Genomic DNA, 22125 nt, shown 5'->3' with positions numbered 1-22125 from the left:
CTTTAGGTAAATCACTAAATAAATCAATAAATCAGCATTTAATCATTGGCCTTTTCTACCTTATTCTATTTTATTATTTAAATTTTTAAATTATAATTCATTTTAGTTAGTTAGTTAGTTAGTGTGTGTGTGTGTGTGTGTGTGTGTGTGTGTGTGTGTGTGTGTGTGTGTGTGTACAGTTGCCATAGAAGGCATGTGGAGAGAGTGGACTACTGGGGGAACCAGAAATCAGGAGGCAGAAAACTTATATAGAAATTAATACTGCCTTGAAAATCAGATCTTCTCAACAACCAAACTGTTAATGAAGATATCAATATGACAGCTTTTGTTAACTCTAGCAAAACCAAGTATTTTATTGATGGTGATTCACTGTGAAAATGCTTTTTCTTTATGAAATAAATTAAATATAAATATGGCCTGAAGACAGTTATAAATTAGGAACTCTGAATGAAACCAGTGACAGTCTCAAACATTGGAAGCCCTAGAATAGAACTTCTCTCAGGCAGAGAGCCTGGGTCCTGCTCCCCTCTTCCCCCTTCATTTCTGCATTGTCTCCTTCCAGCACCTAATTCAGAGCCCAGTGGGTGAGGACAGGACACTGAGCACTAAGTCAGACTGCAGTGAAAACAGCACTAATGAACTCAGTCCTTGGTCCATTATTTTCTTCCCTGATGTCTGCCTGGTCCATTCTTACCATGGCAACCTCTCCTGACATGAAGCACCTGTCCTTATCCTAAGATCATCTATATAATAATGAATTAGATGCCATATGTCATAAGCCATTAGAAAGCACACACACTTCTCAACTCCCATTTATCTACCAAGTTAAACCTGCAGTTCCCATGACTTAATTCCCTTGGTGGAAAGTGAGGAAAACAGCGTTTTGAGTTACAATAAAACATAATCATGAAGTACTTCCAAATTAAGTCTTGCCCTCTCCACTTTTATTTTATTTTATTTTTACTTTTAAATCCTCTTCCTGATGGATTTAGTACCCGAGATAGAAGGTCATTTCCTGCATTACCAATGATTGTCTCTCATAGATACAACTTATGGCATCTAAAGAACACAAGAAATTCTAAAGTATTGGTGCCTGAGAGAACACTCCCCAGTGTGTGACAAGACAAAGCATTATATTAACAGTGACTATGCATATGAACTACTAGAGGGCCATTCTCTTTACTCCTGCTCCAAGTGGGAACATCAGATGAACTGCCACAGAACAAATTTAACAGTGTGGTTATATCCCAATACTTTCTTCTGCAGAAGAAGTATATCCCATTACTTCTTCTTGGGATGATGGCCCCTCAGAGGACAGCTAGGATTTAATCCTTGAATGAACACTGTCATCAACAATGTCAAACTTGTCCACGGCTTGGGGATGCACTGTAGATTGAAAAGTCTCATTCTGGTAAGCATGGAAGACGACTGAGCTGTGGAGAGAGTTGTTGAAAAAAGAACAAGCAAGTCACTTTTCAGGTCTGAGCAGAGTTTTCATTTATGATTTAGCAAGACTGGGTATTCAGGAGGGCAGGAGCCCCATTCCCAAAACGGTAACAGGGAATGAATAGCACCATATAGGGACCTGATATTAATTCATAGAAAAGTTTGCTTAATAAACATCAGACAAATTAAGAAACATTAAAACAAAAATAATTCATATTGGCATCAATCTGGATACTCATGTAATAGAACACAAATGTGGAAAATCTAAAAAGACAGAGACCTAACATCAAACTGAGTTACCTGATCAAGATATGCATTTTGGAACTGGGCTAAGAACTGAATGACTCATGTATTTACAGCTTAGGATTGTGACACTTTAGAAAGGGTTAGGAAGGTCTGGTGACCCATGCTAGATCCCTGGATCCTTGGAAAAGTGGAAGGAGAGAACCTCCTTCACAAAGTTGTCCTCTGGCCTACACAGGTGCCATGGAACCTGTGTGTGTACACACACACACACACACACACACACACACACACACATACACACACACACAGCCACCACCACCATCTCCTACCACAATAAAAATAAATAAATTCTTGTTTAAAAAAAGAAATGGTTTTGAAATCTGCATAGCATCTGCATGCTCTAACACTAACACAGATGGAGAAATATGTAAAGCATCAAAGCAGGGCCTTTCCACAGGGGCTGGTGGTCTGGGAAATGGCTACAAAGTCTACAGTACAGTGCACACTCATATACATCACTTGCACAAAAACATCAGGCATAGTAGGGAAAGGAACTAATTTGGAGAGAGAGCTGCTGGTGTCTGTGGACCGTCCTTTCCCATCAGTTGGGAGAGGGGCTTTTACTCTGGTAGACACGGAGGCTGCTGTGTGAGCTTCCTACAGCTCATGAAGCAGCAAATCAGAGAAGAAAACAGACTGACTAACTCATGGGCAGTGTTTTGACAGAGTGGAGTTTTGTCTTTTATATAAAGGCCATCTCTGCTACTGAAATGTAGAGCCAATGGCCATCTCTACTACTGAAATGTAGAGCCAATGGCCATCTCTACTACTGAAATGTAGTCTCAACGGCCATCTCTACTACTGAAATGTAGAGTCAATGGCCCTCTCTACTACTGAAATGTAGGACCAGTCAGTCACATGAAGAACACCTGTGCAGAGAGTTACAAAGAAGATGGGACAAAGCTTTTCTTTGAGTGGGTCAATAGCACATGGACAAGTATGGAAACAACTTAGGGTCAGAAAGCTCAGATGAGCCAATGTGACAACTGACAGAAAACAGTCTTTTTATTTTGTTTTGTTCTTCATTTTTGTATTATGGGTTTTATATGTTTTCCCCCCTTTTGTTGAAAGAGAGAACATAACGTAGGGTGGGTAGGAAGTGGTGTCATCCAAGAAGAGTTGGTGGGTGGAAAGGAACATGATGAAAATAAGTAATATGAAAAACACTTTAATTAAAAATAAGTAAATAGGGCTGGAAAGATGGCTCAGAGATTAAGAGCACTGACTGCTCTTCCAGAGGTCCCGAGTTCAATTCCCAGCAATCACATGGTGGCTCACAATCATCTGTAATGAGGTCTGGTGCCCTCTGCTGGTGTGCAGACATACATACAGACAGAACACTGTATAAATAATAAAAAAAAGAATAAGTAAATAAAAAAGGGAACAGAATGGGTGAAAGAGGAGGAGAAAAGGAAAAGAAAGAAAGGAACACGGAGAAATCTACAGACTACAAGTTCCAAAGCAGTGGACATAAGCCAAGACAACTTACACTTCTGGCTTCCTCTTCTTTCTCATGTGTCTGCACTCTGAAATGGAGTGAGGGGAGTTAGGAGGAGTGGAAAGGGAAATTGAACATGTCATCAAAAACATTCATATTTTTTTCTAATCAAGGGTATTGTTTTTAATTGAACACTTCCCCAACAACCATGGGAGGCTCATTCATTCCTGTGCCCCACAGGAAGTATCTTCTTCGTTCGAAGATTGGTGCACTCACCCATATAGCATTCCTAACTCTCTAGAATGGCACTGGTAAATTGTCTTTCACTGAAAAAGATGAAGTCTAGGTTTGTAAATTAGCTGCTGGAGAACAGGCTAAATGTGAAATCTCCAGGTGACCTGAGACACAAGGTCCTATTAGTGATCTCTTCCATCAAGGACCCTTTAAAAATGTCACTAAAGCAGCACTATACTGGCCTTGGCTCCTCCCATAATGTTGCTCAGGAAGTGTGTACCACTTATTCCTCACTCTCCACTTCCTGTCAAAGACTCCCAGTAGCCACACTCCCTCAGGGGTGAATAAACAACTTTGGGCTAAGAAAGTGAATGTATCTGTAGTATTTTATGCAATTTATATTCCCTTTTTAGACATTATCTTACGACTTTAGGTTAAGCTAGCCATGACCTGTGATCTTTCCGTATCAGTAGCCTGAGTCCTGGGATTATAGGCAGATGTCCCCAGGACCAGATTAAATGATCATTATGAATAAACAAGTTCTAAATATTGGAGGGAATCATCTTGAAAGCTGGCAGCCATATTCTTGTTCTCTATTTTCGGTCCAGTCATGGGAAACAGGGCAGTAATGAGCTTATGTGTGGGGTCTTGAACAGTTGACAGCTGGAGGTATTACACAGGGAGTGGACTACGAAGACATAAACACTGGTCATGAGGTCTGGCTTCCATCCTCAAAGAACTCTGGTTAGCATTAGTCATGTAGTTTCCTCTCCTAGTGTTTCATTTGCCTCTTCTATTAAATAGGTGTTCCAGAACACTCATAAATATCATCATGGGGAAAAAAACAGATTCCAAGGCTAGGAGAAAGTACAGCCTAGGTTTTGTAATGATCTGTTGCCATCCAGATTTCATCCTGTGCCACAAACTATTGTTCCACAGTCTCTAATTTCTTTTTCTTTGAAGATCTCTCTCTCTCCTCTCTCTCTCTCTCTCTCTCTCTCTCTCTCTCTCTCTCTCTCTCTCTCTCTCTCTCTCTCTGTGTGTGTGTGTGTGCGCGCGTGTGTGTGTATGCTAGAGCACTCAAGTGTGCCTGTTCCTGTGCAAGTATGTGCACTAGAGTTCAGAATCCTAATAAAATAGGAGGTATCTCATGGAGGCATCCAATGGAGCTGTAGTTAAGGCAGTCATGACTCAACCACGCAAGAGCTGGGATGGAACTCACATCCTCTGTAAGTGCAATACATGGTCCTAAGTGCTGAACCATCTTTCCAGGCCCATATTAAATTTATTTAAGGAAAACTTGAGTTTAATTTTTCTGTTGACATGACCAACAATTGAAGCATAAAACATAAGGTTGTGAGCACAGCTCATGGATGGTGGTGGAAGAAGGATAAAAAGGCCAACACTGGTCTCAGCTACACTGTAAGTTCAATGCCAGCCTGGGATGTACAAGACCCTGTCTCAAAAACTCCAAAGGAAACAAATCAAACAAACAGTGGTACTTAAGAAAAGAGCCACCAGTATTTACATTTTATAATTTATATGAAACAGGAATCTTGATGATACTGTAACAGTACTCACTGAGCATTTCACAAATGTTAGAAACAATCTCAGTGCACAGTAGGTTCTAACATATCCCTGTGATCCAGGGGGGACTACAATATATACCTTAGATTGGGGAACACAGAGGAGTCGTGTGAAATGTGAACTCCATGGCATATGGAGTTGCTTGAAGGCCATCAGAGTGGCTGAGAATCCTTGTTCTAGTTCCTTGATCTGGGAAACCCACATGAAACATACTGTCTTCTAGCAAAGGGCTAAAGAAGACAGAGGAAGTGCCATCTTGAAAGAAATGTGGGAAGACTCCATTGGCAAGAAGAGCTATGGAGTTAGCATTTTCCTAGGGTCAAAACCTATGCCATTCTCCCTAGTCACTGCACTGCTTTATATGGCCAGTCTCAGAAGAAAGTGAGGACCAAGCTCTAAGCACTCGGAGACAGGCACAGGACCTCTTTGCTTTAGAGGTGAAAGTCCAACAGGACCCCCACTTTGCTCGGTGGATTTAAAGAGCCTTTGCACCATGCTCCAGGGGTAAAAGATTTTGCTCTGTCAACCTTCCTTGGATTTTGTCATCATTAATCAGGAAGACCCACTCCCATTGCTAACACTGAAAGCTCGGTAGAGTTACTCACTTATGATCATCAGGATGCTTGTGAGAAGAAGCAGCACAACAGACACAGCGATGCCAATATAGAGGCCCTTGGTGTGGATCTTCAGGGGGTTTGGTGTGGGGACCACTTCCTAAAGAAACATCAATCATTGAAGAGGCACCAAATGAGATGAGCAGAAAACCTGTCCTGGCCCTCAACCTAGACTTTTCCCTCCATTTTCTGTGACTACTCTAGAATATGCAAGTAAGTGGGAGTGTGCATCTGGACTCCCAGTATTTGACAGGCAGAGGCAGAAGACCATCTGAGAGTTCCAAGGCAGTCTGGTCTACATAGCAGTTCTGGGACAGCCAGGGCCACGTGGAGAGAGCATGTGTTTAAATAAAATTGAGTAGAACATGCCAGTAAACTCAAACAACCTCAACTGTTACTAAGCTGTGCAATGTTAGACAATGCAAACTTCCAAGTGTCTAGAAGGATGAAAATGTTTTCTATGTGGTTTGAGGTAACAGCATGGTTGCATAGCTTGTGAGGGATTACATCTGCATTAATATTCAGTAGGTTATTCCTCCATTGAGAAAAACAGTGGCTCCTATCTAAGTCAATGCTCTGGTGTTGCTCATATGTGCTCATTTGCTGAGCCTGGTCTGTCCTCACAGATCCTAATTGTCTTGTAAAAAGCAATTCTGGATTCTTTTTTTTTTCTCTCACTTTGTAGCCATAGGTAGCCTGGAACTCTCTATGAAGACCAGGCTGGATTCTAACGCTGCGATACACATGCTTCTGCCCCCTAATCCATGGGTAGGATTAAAGCCATGGGTCTCTATGCCTGGCAAAATCAACATCTTTATAAACCATTCAGAAGAAGTTGCTTCTGGATGCAGCCTGATTAACCCCACGTGATTAGACAGAAATGCCGAATCTCTCCTAGTGCCCTGGTGCAGGTGATCAGGGATCAGCATATACTAGAATAAGCAGGAGACAGGCTGGGCAGCAGGTGAGGCCCCTCTAATGGCTTAGCACTCATCTACCAACCCTAAACAGAGCCCATGGGATGGATTTAACTGCAGGGAAAGGGAGGACCAGAGACCAGGTCTTTGCCCATGTATGAGCCTCGTCTCTGGAGTCACAATTCTGGCTCCTCTGCCTAATCAGGGAGACCATGGACAAGTTAGTTAAGCTCTGTGAACACGGTCTCTACATCCTCAAACATGTTCAGTGGGAAAGGGAATTCTCAGTTCCTTCTTGACAAACACTGTGGGGATATAAAATAATGTGTGTTGGTTTTGAGAGAGGGTCTCATGTATTCTAGGCTGGCCTGGCACTCACTATGCAGCCAATATGATGAACTTCTGATCCTCCTGCTTACATATTCTGAGTGCCTGGATCACAAGCAGGTCCACCATGCCCACGCAGACATTTACTTCATAACATTTTCCTGATTATGAATGGCAGCAGTGGTTATTCTTTCTCAATTATCTTCTCATATGTTTGTTTTCAATCTCTTCATGAAATAGAATCCAGGAAGTTGATCTACAGGTTTAAAATGTATACTGCTGTTGCTAGGCATGGGAATGCACATCTGTAATCCCAGGACTTGAGAAGTAGAGACCTGAGGTCCTAGAGTTCATGATCATTTTTAACTCCATAGAGCATTTAAGGCCAGCCTGGTCTCCAGGAGCCCCTGTCTCAAAAACAAACAAACCTGAAACCTAGACCCAAGCACACAAATGTGTCTCTGTGCACTGTTCTCACTGCACCTAGAGCCAGACTGACAGCTTCAGATCCAGATGTTGCTATTTCTTGTTTTGAATTTAATTCTAAAGTATTTCTTCTTGCTGGTAAAGATGCCTGCACTGCAGTTAATCGAGCTCAGCTGCAACTTTACCATGCAGGGTTGTGTTAAAAACAGTACAAGTCTGCTCAATTAGTAATACTTTCTACATGGCCCGATTGTTTCTGATACTGCACTAGAATACAAAAATACATGTTAATTTATTCTCCTCTAGTTAGCTCATTCTTTTTATTTTAACCATTAGAAAATCAGTCAGTTTCTTTCTTTCTTTGTCCTTACCTTCCTCTATTGCTTTGTAAAATATCTTTTATTGGATATCTCTAACAAAGTTGCTTCCTAACACCATTTTTTAGAGTCAAATTCTTCTCTTCTTTTCAATGTATTTATTATCATGCATTTAATACTGTCTGTCTGGGATCTTTTCTTTTTCTCCAGAGCTGAGGACTGACCCTTACTAGGCAAGTGCTCTACCACTGAGCTAAATCCCCAAACTCCTCTCTGGGATCTTTGAGACATGGTATCTCTAAGTAACTCAAGCTGACCTGGTAGTCCCGGCCATCCTGAAACTTGGTATCTCCTGTGTCAGCTTCCTGAATCCTATGATGAAGGAATAAACAACTATGCCTGACTCTTTTTCTTTTCTTCTATTTTTTTCTTCTTCTTTTGAGACAAAAGTCTGCGAACTAAATTGATTTACAAAGTCTTTAAATGCAACATGATTCCAGGAAGACAGACAAGTGAATCTCACTATTAACACAGGGAGGGATATGCTTACGGTGTGATTATTCCAAGGGCGGTGTGAAGATGTCACAGTATCGGTGTAAACTGCTCAAAAAGAATGAAAATTGTCATTAGAAAAATGTTCGATTTGCATTATAGACACTACACATATTCACAATAGCTTCTATGATAGATTGAAACTTAAATAACATGATCAAAAACCACAGACACGCAGAGATCACAATAAATACTAGTATTTTGTTAAATTTATCTAGGAAGTTGTATATCTTAACCTTTCTGTTCTGGCTTCATGGAAAACTCTCTCCTCTCCTCCTCCTTCTCCTCCTCCTCCTCATTCTCTTCTTTCTCCTGCTCCTGCTCCTCCTCCTGCTCCTCCTCCTCCTCCTCCTTCCTTTCTCTTCTCTCTCTCTCTCTCTCTCTCTCTCTCTCTCTCTCTCTCTCTCTCTCTCTCTCTGTAGATAATACATGTAAATGCCCATGTATATCTACAAATTTAAGGGAACCAGAGCACTTAGTTTTGGAACAGTCTAAGGTCTCACCTTGTCTATACTTCCATATTAGCTAAGGATAGTAAGTGCACAAAGACCATACACACACACTGAAAGGTCAGGATGACTCTGCTCCGAATCAGTGGAACTACCATGACATCCATAACAGCTTGTGTGTATTCTTATCCAATGTATCAGTGTGCCTTGGCTTGGATCAGAATTGCTTCAGCAGTCACTTATAATATATCACCCACAAGTTGACGTGTCACACATGATGTGAAGATTGGGATTTCGTGTGGCAGGAGAGTCACCAAACTCCATTCACATATTGGGGTGTTTCTGAGATACCATTTTTTTAGAACAAATTATAATTTTTATGCTTTCTAAAATCTATATGTACAGCATTCTTATTCTGTTGAATTACAGCAATAAACAAATGCTTTACATCCTAACAGTAAGCCCCCAGGTTTCATTTTATTCTTGAAAAAGCACATGTCAGATGATTATACATTTGCAATTTTAGCAAATGACAGACATATCTGTTAGCAGCACACACATACAGGATGCCCAAACAATGAGTGAAAGTAGTGCAGGTCTATGAAGTCCCAATTACTGCCAAGGGCTTTGCCCAGCGTGAGTGAAGTTGGATGACTCATAGGCCTCCTCAGTTCTCACATTATAGTGCTTACATTTTTACTCACTGGAGGCTTACTTCCAAGGAGCCAAAGGTAATTACTAGGTTTAGGTACCATCTACAGTCTGAGCTCTGCTTGTGACCTAGGACCTTAAGTAAGACCTTCCAGGTATAGGAAGAGTAAGTGACTCAAATATGAAACAAGATAAAATTTTAATTCAACACTGGCAGGCATGGTGGCAACCACCTTTTATCACCAGAGGCAGAGGCAGGAAGATCTCTGTGATGTCAAGGCGAGCTTGATCTACATCATGAGTTCTATACCAGCCAAGTTAAGATCCTATCTCAACAAAATAAAACTCAGAGAATACTGCCCCAGCTGGTCACATGATCATGTCAGCTGTCACTACTTTTCTAAATCTCTGTTTTCCATGAAGTCAGTAACTTATGCATGTTTTCCAAACTCAGCCCACGATCCCATCCTCTGAAGCAGACAGAAACTAAGCATTGAAAAGTTCTGTCAATCCTGAGAGATCTCGCAGTTCTCCAGTGTACGCAGCTGCCTGCAACAAAGTGGTTTTCTCATAAATCCTATTCTCTAAAATCCCAATTATATCCTAAAGCCTTCTGTAACCTCAGCTTGTAGCCCAGTCCCTCAGAGTCATCCTGGTTGATGTACCCACAGGCCAATGGGAGGCAAGGAAATCAACACCTCCCACCAGATAGCAAAACAAAACAGAAAATCGGTGACCCTTTGGCTGCTCACAGAATCCAGCTTTAACCTCAGGGGACGGATGGGTTGTAGGAAGCTTTATGTGCCTCTAACTGCTACTTTATCTTCCCTCCTGGATGTAGAAGATTTGGACCCACCTTGTCTTTGGATGCCAATCTTTTTCCCATCTCTAAAAAACTATCCATTGCTATTAAGTCTAAATTCATTTCTGTGGGAATTTGAAGTATGAACTTTAGGGTACTGGCCAAAGCACATGCATAAAATTTATTTTATATTAAATTGCATGTATATGCATATGCCACCTGTGTATAGGTTTCTGCACTTAATTGCAAATGCTTATGAAGACCAGAGGTCTCAGATCCCCTGGAAGTGGAATTACAGGCATTTGTGAGCTGCTCAACATGGGTGCCTGGAACCAACTCAGGATGTCCTCAAGAACAATACTTGCTTTTAGCTATGGCGCCATCTCTCCAGCCCAAGCTTGAACATGCCACCTTTCCTAAGGACTTTAACTCTAATGTGTAAAATCATCAGTATAAAAAACATCTTTTTGAATTTTCCTGTTTCACAAATAAATTAAAAGATCCTTGAAGCAAAAGGGAGACTTATGGAGTCTTCTTCAGTGAAGATTTGAATACAGGGCAAACCTTCCAAACATAAATCTCAGAGCCCATGGCAGGAGGTCTGACCCTGGACTCAGAAGAACCAGCTTCCAACCCAAGTGAACAGGGACACAGTCTGAGCCACTTTCTGTCTTTATAACTTCCACCATGAACTTTCTGACTCTGTCAGTTCCTGTCACTATAAAATAGGGACAGGTCACAGCTATATAGGACACAAGTGTCTGAGAATTAAGCACAGCATCATAAAGCAAGTAGTATACTGCTTAATGCTCAGGAAATACCAAATAATAGCTTCCCTGAACTATGGCCTCAGCTGGATGGACGAATTCCAGAATGGATGTAAAGGGTCAAGAGTCTCCCTACCCTGACACTAGTTCTCAGTCATTCTTTAGTTTTTCATCAGAAAGTCATATCCAGTTGGACCAGATTCCCACCATCCTCATCAGCTATCCTAGATCAATTATCTACCTGTTTGGCTAATAGTGAATCCTCAGAGAATCTCATATAGAGAGACAGGTGTCCTCCATGTTCAAATTCTTACAGCAGAGCAGAGGGCACATGTAAAAAGTTTGGAGAATCACAGGCATTGTGAAGTCATTGTTTGGAACCCATCTGAGAACCCTTCACCTAGATCATACTTATGACTGCCTTGCTGTCCAGTATGTCCTACATCACCCCAGGAGAAGGCCTCTGATTGCTGAACCACATTGGGTTTTACCTGGTTTTGGAGTCTGTGTGTTTGCTGGTGGTGGAGGAGTAGAAGTAGAGATTCTGGTTGATTTTGGAGCATTTGTAGGTCTTGTTGAAGCAGTTGTGTGTTTTGTGGTAGTTGTGGATTTGATGGTTGTTGAGGGTCTCCTTGGGGTAGTTGTGGGTTTTGTGGTAGTTGAGGGTCCCCTTGGAGTAGTTGTGGGTTTTGTGGTAGTTACTGGTCTCCTTGGAGTAGTTGTGGGTTTTGTGGTAGTTGCTGGTCTCCTTGGAGTAGTTGTGAGTTTTGTGGTTGTTGCTGGTCTCTTTGGAATAGTTGTGGGTTTTGTGGTAGTTGCTGGTCTCCTTGGAGTAGTTGTGGGTTTTGTGGTTGTTGCTGGTCTCCTTGGAGTAGTTGTGGGTTTTATGGTAGTTGCTGGTCTCCTTGGAGTAGTTTTAGGTTTTGTGGTAGTTGCTGGTCTCCTTGGAGTAGTTGTGGGTTTTGTGGTAGTTGCTGGTCTCCTTGGAGTAGTTGTGGGTTTTCTGGTTGTTTTTGGTCTTCTTGGAGTAGTTGTGGGTTTTGTGGTAGTTGCTGGTCTTCTTGGAGTAGTTGTGGGTTTTGTGGTAGTTGCTGGTCTCCTTGGAGTAGTTGTAAGTTTGATGGTTGTTGAGGGTCTCCTTGGAATAGTTGTGGGTTTTGTGGTAGTTGCTGGTCTCCTTGGAGTAGTTGTGGGTTTTCTGGTTGTTTTTGGTCTTCTTGGAGTAGTTGTGGGTTTTGTGGTAGTTGCTGGTCTCCTTGGAGTAGTTGTGGGTTTTTTGGTTGTTTTTGGTCTTCTTGGAGTAGTTGTGGGTTTTGTGGTAGTTGTGGGTTTCCTAGGAGTAATTGTGGGTTTTTTGGTTGTTTTTGGTCTTGGAGTAGTGATGGGTTTCCTTGGAGTAGTTCTGGGTCTCTTTGGAGTAGTTCTGGGTCTCTTTGGAGTAGTTCTGGGTCTCCTTGGAGTAATTCTGGGTTTCCTTAGAGGTGTTATGGGACTCATTGGAGTAGGTCTGGGTCTATTGATAGGTTTGAATCTACCTGTAAGTCTCCTTGAAGAACTTGTTGGAACTCCTGAATTTAGAAATCAATGTGAAAGTAAGGGTCAGCCAAGCAAGAAGAAAGAAGAGCCTTCACTCCACCCACTCTCTAACACACCAGGGAGAGGCTGTCCCCAGAGAGGCTCGTCTCCTGCACTTCTGTTCTTTGTCATTGACCAACTAGGATGGGGCAGGACGGGGCACTGGAGATAGGCTCATCAATAGGAGGCAGCTGCACAGACAACATGGAGCTGAGCACAGAGCCCATGTTCCTAAGGACACACTGTATAAATGACAGGTGTCAGGTCCTCAGATATCTCTAAGCATCTCTGTGACACTGAGAGGGTATGGAGGACTGGGACTGCTCTCAGTGGTGACTGACTTCATCCACAGACTACAGACTCAGTGTGTTCAATGCAGTCAGTTCTGAGAGGACACACCACATAGCATTGCATCATAAGGCTAACTAGGCTAGTTGGCCCATAGGAGTTCCCGTGCAAGGCCCAACACTAAATGATTTGCACATTTGTGTAGAGAAGAGACACAGTCATCTATGGTTTCTTCCAATCTAAGAGAATCAGTGTGAATATTCCTTATCCAAAAATTTTTGGTACCAGGAGTTTCAGAATTTGGATAATTCTGAAAATTTTATAAAATTTACGTATAGCTCACAGACAGGACTCAAGTCTAAATGTGGATAGATGTAGCATTCATATGCATATACTTTATATGCATAGCTTATAGCTTATAGGTAGGTTTATAAACTATTGATATTCTGTGTATGAACACTTCATGGCTTTGAATTTTCCAGGTAGATTACCAAGGCAATGCCCAAGAGGTTTCAGATCTTGAAGCACTGTAGATCTGATAGTGAGACAAGGCAGGTTTAACCTGTAATTCTCAAATAAGAAAAATCACAAGTGCTGAGTGAATCCAAACAGCTTACTGGTGTTCTGAGAGTGCACAGAAATCCCAGACTGGAATTCAGGGAAGGCAGTGCTAGGAAGGACAGTCCGTGGAGAAGTCCAGAAGGTACCCACAGTACTTTTGTCAGCCGACAGTTTCCACCTAAGCAGCTTCTGTCCATCCTAACTCTGCCAACTACAAAATAAAACCCCAGGAACTGGGAATAACTCCTTTGAATTGAGTTTTCTCTTTTTTTTTTTTTTTTTTTTTTTTTTGGTTTTTTGAGACAGGGTTTCTCTGTGTAGCTTTGCACCTTTCCTGGAACTCACTCTGTAGCCCAGGCTGGCCTCGAACTCACAAAGATCCGCCTGGCTCTGCCTCCCGAGTGCTGGGATTAAAGGTGTGCACCAAAAGGAATGTGTTCACTTGTTACATGCAGGAAACTAGTGGAAGTACAGTTCAGTCTGCTTTTAAAATTTAAAAAAAATTGTATTTCTGTTGCTCTCCCTGTCTCTGTCTGTCTGTCTGCCCAGCCCCCCGCCCCCGTGTGTGTGTGTGTGTGTGTGTGTGTGTGTGTGTGTGTGTGTGTGTGTGTAATTTTCCATGGCCAATGTGTTAAGGTCAGAGGACAACTTGAAGGAGTTGGTTCTCACCTTCTACCAAGTAGGCTGTAAGAACTGAACTCAGGTAATCAAGCTTGACCAAGGCACTTTTACCCACTGTTGTGGTTTGAAAGAAAATGGCCCTCAAAGGGAGTGGCACTATTAGGAGGTGTGACTTTGTTGGAGTAGGTATGGCCTTTTTGAAATAGGTGTGGCCTTGTTGGAGGGAAATGTGTCATTGTGGAGGCAGGCTTTGAGGTATCATACCTATGCTTAAGCTACACCCAGTGAGATAGTTGATTTCCTGTTGCCTGCCTGCAGGTCAAGATGTAGGACTCTCAGCTCCTCCTCCAGTACCATGTCTGCCTGCGCATCATCATGTCACACCATGATGATAATGTAAGCAACCCCAATTAAAAGTTTTTCCTTTATAGGAGTTGCCATGGTTATGGTGTCTCTTCAGAGCAATAGAAACCATAGCTAAGATACCCACTGAGCCATCTCACTGGCCATCAAGCCCCTTTCCTATAGAGGGCCAGATAGTAAGTGTCTTGGACTCAGGAACTGTCAGTCAGCTTGAAAATCACTGCTGACAACTTAGCAAGGAGTGGGTGTGGCTGTGCTGCAGTAAAACTATTCACACTATTGGTTTCAAACTATCAGATTGCTGAACCAGTCTAACGTGTGGGCAGAGGCCTGAGCACAGTACACACCTTCCCTGGAGAGTATAAATCTCTGAAGTGGAGAAAAGCAAGCATGTGAACAATCTAGTCAGATCACTATGAGAACAAACCCAGGAAAGAATCACCAGCTCAGGACCTTTCCTTCTCTTGCTCTGGGGCATTTTTTCTCCCATGTAGATGGGAAAATCTAAAGGAGCTGATGAGGGTCCCAGGACACCTGAAGAGGAAGCTCGTTGTGTTAGAATCACAAGAAATTATTTTTTAAAAAACGGTGGTTAAAAGATAAAGCAGAGTGTCATTTTTGAACCCCTTGACTAGCCAGAGGACTTTTAAACACTGGCCTGTGAAATAATTTCTACACTTGAGAACAGCTCACTGTAAGTAATTTCAAGCAGCTGGACATTGTGGAACAGGCTTTTGATCCCATGGGTCAAAAGATAGGCAGTTGGATCTATGAGTTAGGCTAGTCTGACCTACTTGTGGAGATCCTGACCCTCTATACGACACGGTGAGATTCAATGTCAAAAATAAATAGATACTAAATAAGAAAGTAAGTAAGAAACTGAAGAGGCTGAACAATTGCAAAATGATATTGTGGATTTTAAAAAACGGAGGCAAGTTAGAATGGATGTCTATTGTCAGTGTAAGCCAAGGAGGTCAGGGAATATCACCAGAAGGTACATCCTCATGATTCAGCTCCTTCTATGAAAAGGGTGTTCACATCAAAAAGGAAACTTTAAGAACTGGGGCTTTTATGAATTTCTCACTAGTAATCACTGAACAGGTGTTGGAAGACAAATACTTTCCCTTGTGGCCATTTTTGTGTATAAAATTTTTGTAACATGATGTGAGGACTCTTTTTAAAGCTCAAGGCAGGGCAGACATGGAGTGGAACTCTCCATCTATGATGTAACCTGCTCTCAGTAAGGTCAGCTGACCTTCGTTGAAGCCAGCTCATCTGCACAGCAGCATCCTACATTGCGTGCTTTTCAGGTCAGCTGTAAAGCATTGTTGTGCTTTACAGTGTTGAGGACAGGTATTTTGGCAGGGTGTGGTAACCCACGCCGCCAGTACTTGGGAGGCAGAGGAAGGTAGATCTCTGTGAGCTCCAGGCCAGCCCAGTCTACAAAAGGAGTTCCAGAACAGCCAGGGCTACACAGAGAAACCCTGTTAAAACAAATAAACAGAAACAGGAGTTTCAATATCACAAGATAGTAACTCAGAGGCAGAGGATCCCTTTCATTCAAGTCACTTCGGCTTAAATGAAGTTCCCCACAGACGGAGTGGAGGCAGTTTTATGGACCAACATGACTGTCCCAAGTACAGTTAGGACCTGGGTCCTGACTTAGCTCATGATCTTGAATTAAGGTTGATTTTAGGGCTTAAACAAATAAATAAACAAGTTGGTGGTACACAACTGTATTATCAGGACCAGAGTGCTATAGGCTAAAGAAGAACCAGGAGGGCATGGCCATCAAAGGACAGCCTGAGATACATGAGACTATGTCATTAAAAAAATAATAAAAAGCAAGTGTTTGATCACAAGCATGTTTATAAGAACCTTTGTTTCCTTGTTCTAGGAAAAGAACAAATTACTAGCAAAGCAACAAGGCACACTTACCTGGTTGAACTTGCAGTGAGGTGGTCAGTCTCTGTACACCATTCCACCCCTTCATTTCCACCCGACAGCAGTAGAGACCACTGTCACTCTCAGTGACATTCTCTATCATCAAGGACACATCTCCTTGAAGAAGCTGCCCCTTCAGCTGGTAGCGATTGTTTGTCCGATAGTAGATTCTGTGGCCATCAGTCCGGATAAGTGTTTGTCCACATGTGTCAGAAGCACATGCCCCTCGGCCCCAACACATGGATGAGAGTCCATTAGACACTGGATAAGTACACGGCAGTGTCACAGGGTGACCCACCACTCCGTGCACTTCTGGGAAAGAATCCACGGCAGCTGTGATCAAAGGGTGGAATTGGAGAATGAGTACTCAACAGTTTCCTATAATTGATTCTACTTCTTCGATTCTTTCCCATTTTCCTTTTTTGGCTCAACTGGGGACTAAACTTGGGGCATAGATATGGGAGATAAGTGCTCTATCACTGTGCTCCAACACCAGCTCTTCTTTGCATTTTTCTTTGTAGAGTTTTTATAGCTTAACCTTTCCATGATAAACCATTTTCTGTTAGCTTATTCTTCTTCAGTGTGATTATGTAATGGTCATGTGTGTGGATAAAGCAACTTACTGCACTGTATTATATTCACACTGTATCTTTTTAATTCTTTTTGTATTTTCCTTTCTTTCCCTTCTTTCTTTCTTCTTCCTTCCTTCCTCCTTTTCTTTCTTTCTTCCTTTCTTTCTTTCTTTCTTTCTTTCTTTCTTTCTTTCTCTGTCTCTCTGTCTCTCTCTCTCTCTCTCTCTCTCTCTCTCTCTCTCTCTCTCTTTCTTTCTTTCATTCTTTTTTCTTTTTGTGACAGAGCTCACTAGGTAGTTCTCACAGGCCTAGAACCCTCTATGTAGAATAGGCTAGCATAAAACTCATAGAGATCCACCTAACTTTATCTTCTGACTGCCAGAATTAAAGGCATGCACCACCATGCCTGACCTGTTGGTTTATTTTTAGACAGGGTCTTGCTCTGTAGCCCAGGCTGGCTTGTACTTTTACAACTGCTTTCCCAGAAGCTGTGCATGATGATGGGTGCCTGTCAAACTGGAATTCTAAGGTGAAGTCAGGAAACTAGTGAATTCAAGACCAACCTGAGCTTATGAGACCGGCTCTCAACACCCCCAGCCCCCCCCCCCCCACCGCAACTTCCCTCAGTGCTACTGACAATGAAATCACTGACTTTAGCCACCTCTCCTGTACAAAGAGCAGGGCCCAGGGTTTGTTTCCAGCATTGTGGGTAAATGGCAGAACTTTACCAACTTCAAAATCAGTTTTCAGAATGGCTTTTGTTTACTCACATGGTTTTCATTGGTTTTTTGAGAGAAGGTCTTGCTATGTAACCCTTGACTGGCTTCAGTATTTAGAACTCTGTGTGTAGACCAGGCTGCCTGAATTCACAGAGATCTGCCTGCCTCTCCTTCCCCAGTTCTGGGATTAAAGATGTGTACCCCCAGGGCAAGCTCAGGATGGGTTTTGTAATACCATCAGGAGGACCGGGGCTTTAGCATCAGTTCTTTAAAAAATTAAGGAAAAAAACTGAACAAGGACCCCATCTTATACGTTGGTAACATTCCAGAAACTGAACAACATTCACTTGTAAAGTGAGACCACAAAATTGGAATGTTAAATCAAGAAATAAACCATACAGCTTTTAAACCTAAAATAATAGTTTTAATATGTATCTGTTGAGATGATCGATTAAAGTCTCTGTTTCCAATTGCCTCCAGTAAGGGAGAGCTGAGGGCTGAAGAGGCAGCTCAAGGGTACCAGGCTCTCCTTACCCATGACAGCCCCTGGTTGGATCTCAGCACAGGAATAAACAAATAAGCAAACAGCACAAAACTGTGAACTGCGAGATTCACTCACTAGTCACCTATATTCAGGCCTAGGTCATGAGTGTGGGATCTAGTTGGAGAAAGCACGTTCCTTATTCTATAAAATTAGTGTGTGACAGGTGTACATATCTCACTAGGACACTAATTACTTGATTTTGCCTAATACTTTTTTTAGGATCAGAAATATAACACATGCTATCAAAAGAAAACTATAGAAATTTCTGATAAGAATTAACAACCTTCCACAATCTCACTTCCTAGAGGTCAGATTGTAAAATTTGGAATATATAGCATGTGTAGAGAGACTCACACCTATAATCTTAGCTGTTGGGAAGCTTGAGGTTATTCTCAGTTGTCTATTGTGTGTGGGGGCAGCCTAGGCTACCTTAGACCTTGTCCCAAAAGAATTAATATTCAATTCACTATCTACCCCTACATCATAGAATTTTTTCAATTAGGATTTTTTAATTAAATAATTGAAAATGAATGTGTTTTTCTTTTTAAGGTATATAGGCCAAGTGAAGGTTTGGTGCTCTTTCGTGTCTTTTCTTTAGCTCTCAGGCTTTGACTATAGCATGCACATACATGTACTCACCGTTACTTGAATGTAACATGCATGTACATATATTCACCCCTTACCTGACAGACTCGTGGATCTTATTTTTTAGTCATAAATTTTGAAATTCATGTAGGTTAAGATATTTCTTTGGAGTTGCAGTTTCATGCTGGTTTTTTAATCACTACATAACCTGTAATATAGAGCCCAGGGAAATGTGTCTTCTGAACCTCTGTCCTCCTAGCCATCCCCTAGTTCACCTCTCACTTACCTGGGAGAAGGAGTAAGAGGACTGAAATGAGGGCTTGAGGATGCATCATGATGTTGACCTGAAGGACAATGAGAAGACACTCTGGTTGGCTGTCACTCAACCACACTGTGTCTGAGGTCTCTTATCCTGAATGTATGAATCACATAGGCCACGGTTTGGAGGAGATATTCTGGGTTTGAATCATGTTAGTGTGCAATATCGTTGGGACTCAAAGCTGAACTTGAACTCCTGATCCTATGACTCCATCTCCCAAGGGCTGGGATAGAAAGTATTTGCCAACATGCTAAGGTTTATTTCTTTCTAAGTTTAAATGATAGAAGTACCAGTTGTGGGAGCTGGGTATATGAGCTGGTAGACAGCGGGCTAGTGTTTTTGAACCCCTAGTTCCATCATCCACATCAAATCAGAATTGTGCTGTATGGCTGTAATTTAAGAACTTAGGAAGTAGAGGATCAGAACTTCAAGGTTATCATTAGGTACCTCTCAATTTGGAGGCCAGTCTGGGATACACAAAGGCATGTCTTAAAAGAAAACAAAAACATAAGACCTAAGGATTTTATGTATGTCATATTAGCAATCAGTAGGCTAAGAAAAGAGGATTGCAATGAGATTCAGGCCAATCTCGGCTGCAAAGTAAGTGTCCAGCTCCAAACTGAACAGAAATCCCGTAACAGTGTGTGTATGTGTGATCTGAAGAGTATTCAAGCTAGTATTGAATTCACCATCCTCTCGCCTCAGCTCTTGAGCTGCTTTCTCGACAAAGCAGAAGCAGAGTTTTACTGAGCAATGGAAGGGTGGAATCCAGGACCTAAGAAAATGGTGTTGGCTCAGACATGAGTGGGGTCCCAGGGTGTCTGCAGAAGCTGTGGGCTGATGGCTTCCACACTGAAAGAAGAAGCTAACCAAGGGCCAGAGAGATGGCTTAGTGGGTAACGCCACTTCCTGCTAAGCTTCACAGCCTGAGTTAGATCTTCCCCCAAGTACTGATTGGCAAAAGAATAGAATAGACTCCTGAATGCTGTCCTTTTACACACACACACACACACACACACACACACACACACACACCTGAAATAAGAAGAAAGTTCAGAGTAAGACTTCACAATTGTGAGGATCTAATCAGTATCCACTGGGGCATATTTGCTATACTATATGACTTGTTTTAAGGTCCCATTATGCACAGGGGAGGGTTGGAGGGGTGGGAGGGGCTTCAGGACAGTGAAAATACAGCCAGCAGCACCTGGGTGGTGAGAAGCACATGTCAGGACAGACAGACAGCCCAAGAAGAAGGACCCCAGCCACCAGCAGCTCCTGCCTTGGGGAGGAGTGGAGGAACCCCTTTAACAGATATAAACATTTAAAATACAGTTTTAAAGCTTTTCTCTAAAATTTCCCCCATAGTTAAAGAATTCAGTGACTTCCCAGTCATTGGACAGCAAAGGCCAAGTCTAAAAGCAATTTATCTTCCGGGACAGACACTCCTTTCGCATCTCCAACATTCCAACTAAAGCAAAATTTAGTTACTCCTGCCCTTGGCTACCTCACCGTTAACACAAAAGTTCAAATGTCTGCAGCCAACTGAGGTTCTTCCTCACACTGCATACAGATATTTTGAACAAAATCTAATCTGCAAACCAGAAGAGTCAATGAAGAACACTGCAATATATCTATGCCCTCACCTCCCTGGTCCCATTTCTATATTCTATATTATGTATTACTTATACAGACCAGGAGTACCAAACTGCTTTCTACAGTTTTCTTCTTATCTCTCATATTAACTTTGCTTAAGAAGGCTTTAATAATAGCTCATCTATGAAATTCCATTATTCCATTTAAATGAGGATCCACCTTCCAAGAATCTGAAGAACTCTATTGGATGCTAAGTTGCCCTAATGTCTAGAGACTCGCCCCCCCTCCCCCGTTGTCCTAATGTCCCACATACAATCCCACATCATCCCATATGTACTTCCATATGGTACAGAAACTCCACAGAGCACTATCCTGATTGTCCAGCATGAGTCTATAGAAGACCCGGCTTACCTGTTAATTAAGAAAGAGTGGAAACTTCTTGTCAGTTTGTCCTTCCAGTCCTCTGATGCTGAGGCATGTTTCCAGAACTATTTATGGATAAAGAGGAGGCTCTCTTACAATTCCATCCTTATCTCTTGGCCACAGTTTCACCTGTTCTGTGTGAAATTGAGTCTCTCCAGTTCCCCAATCCACCTACTAGATAGCATCTACTCACTGATACAAACAGACTAGAGGAGGACATCAGTGGGTGGGAGCATTGCTAATGTGGCCCTGAGCTGTGTCTCAAGCTGCAGCAAAGATCTTCACTTGAGGTGTGACTCTAGGCCTGGGGACCATGCTGCTTTGGAGATGGCTGGGGAGTGGAGGGACTTTAACACCTGGACCAACCCTCTCAATTTACAGCTGAATAAAGTGCTCCAGAAAGAAAAATTAACTGTAGAAACCAGGAGTCCTTGGAGCAAGAGCAGAAGGGACACCTGCTCTTATTGTACCCATTGGTCTGCCCTTCAACTAACATCTTTCTAATATGTTTACTAGCAGCCCGTACTCAGAATGGAACAGAAGAAAGAATACATCCAGCCCACTGTGTACAACTACTTCCCCATCCAGCAATTAGAGAGCAAAATGTTGTTCAAGCAAGTGTTTCTAGAAGCAATTATGAATTTTGAGGCTGTCCTCACTCCTGAAAATCAAATAAGCAAATTAACTAACAACCAACCAATGATGAATGATCTTCTTAAGACTCTGAGAACAAGGGCACAGAATTGTTTGGGGCTAAAACTTCTGGCCCATCACCATCTATGTGGTGTAAGATGCTGCCCCCACACCCATTGTGGGGGAAGACAGATGAGTCACAGGGATTTAATAACATAGGCATAACTAAATGGAGTTAGGACAATCATTTCAGTTTTAAGTTGGGTGTTGGTTTTTTTTTGTTTGTTTGTTTCTTGTTTTGTTTTGAAACAGGTTCTCACTATGCAATTCAGGCTGGCCTGAAATTCCCTTGTAGTCAAAGATGATCATGAACTGATCCCTCTCCTCCATTGCTGCTGGATCACAGGTGTGTGCAGCCTCCCTAGGATTGTGTTGTACTGGAGATCCAATCCAGGGCTTCATGCATGCCTGGAAAGTCCTCTAAAACTGAGCTGTTTCAGTCATATTGCCTTCCTGTCTGCTTCTAGGATTTCTCCTGGTCCGTGCACC

The 22125-nt window shown here is 42.2% G+C and overlaps 1 protein-coding gene across 1 annotated transcript; it reads right to left on the bottom strand.

Moving 5' to 3' along the window:
• Window positions 1–1318: 1318 nt before the first annotated feature.
• On the bottom strand, window positions 1319–18940 carry LOC128122618 (hepatitis A virus cellular receptor 1 homolog). Its single transcript, XM_052758253.1, has 6 exons — window positions 18892–18940; window positions 16180–16518; window positions 8163–8212; window positions 5617–5725; window positions 3242–3278; window positions 1319–1433 (listed from the first exon to the last, which is right to left on the bottom strand). Exons 1-6 carry the CDS (start codon window positions 18938–18940, stop codon window positions 1319–1321), a joined length of 699 nt encoding a protein of 232 aa, XP_052614213.1.
• Between the last annotated feature and the right edge of the window lie 3185 nt (window positions 18941–22125).

Source organism: Peromyscus californicus, unplaced genomic scaffold (assembly GCF_007827085.1).
Source record: "Peromyscus californicus insignis strain IS unplaced genomic scaffold, ASM782708v3 Scaffold_3__1_contigs__length_106647218, whole genome shotgun sequence".
Lineage (NCBI taxonomy): Eukaryota > Metazoa > Chordata > Mammalia > Rodentia > Cricetidae > Peromyscus > Peromyscus californicus.
The sequence above is the reverse complement of the archived record's forward strand: the minus strand, read 5'-3'. Positions and strand labels throughout refer to the sequence as shown.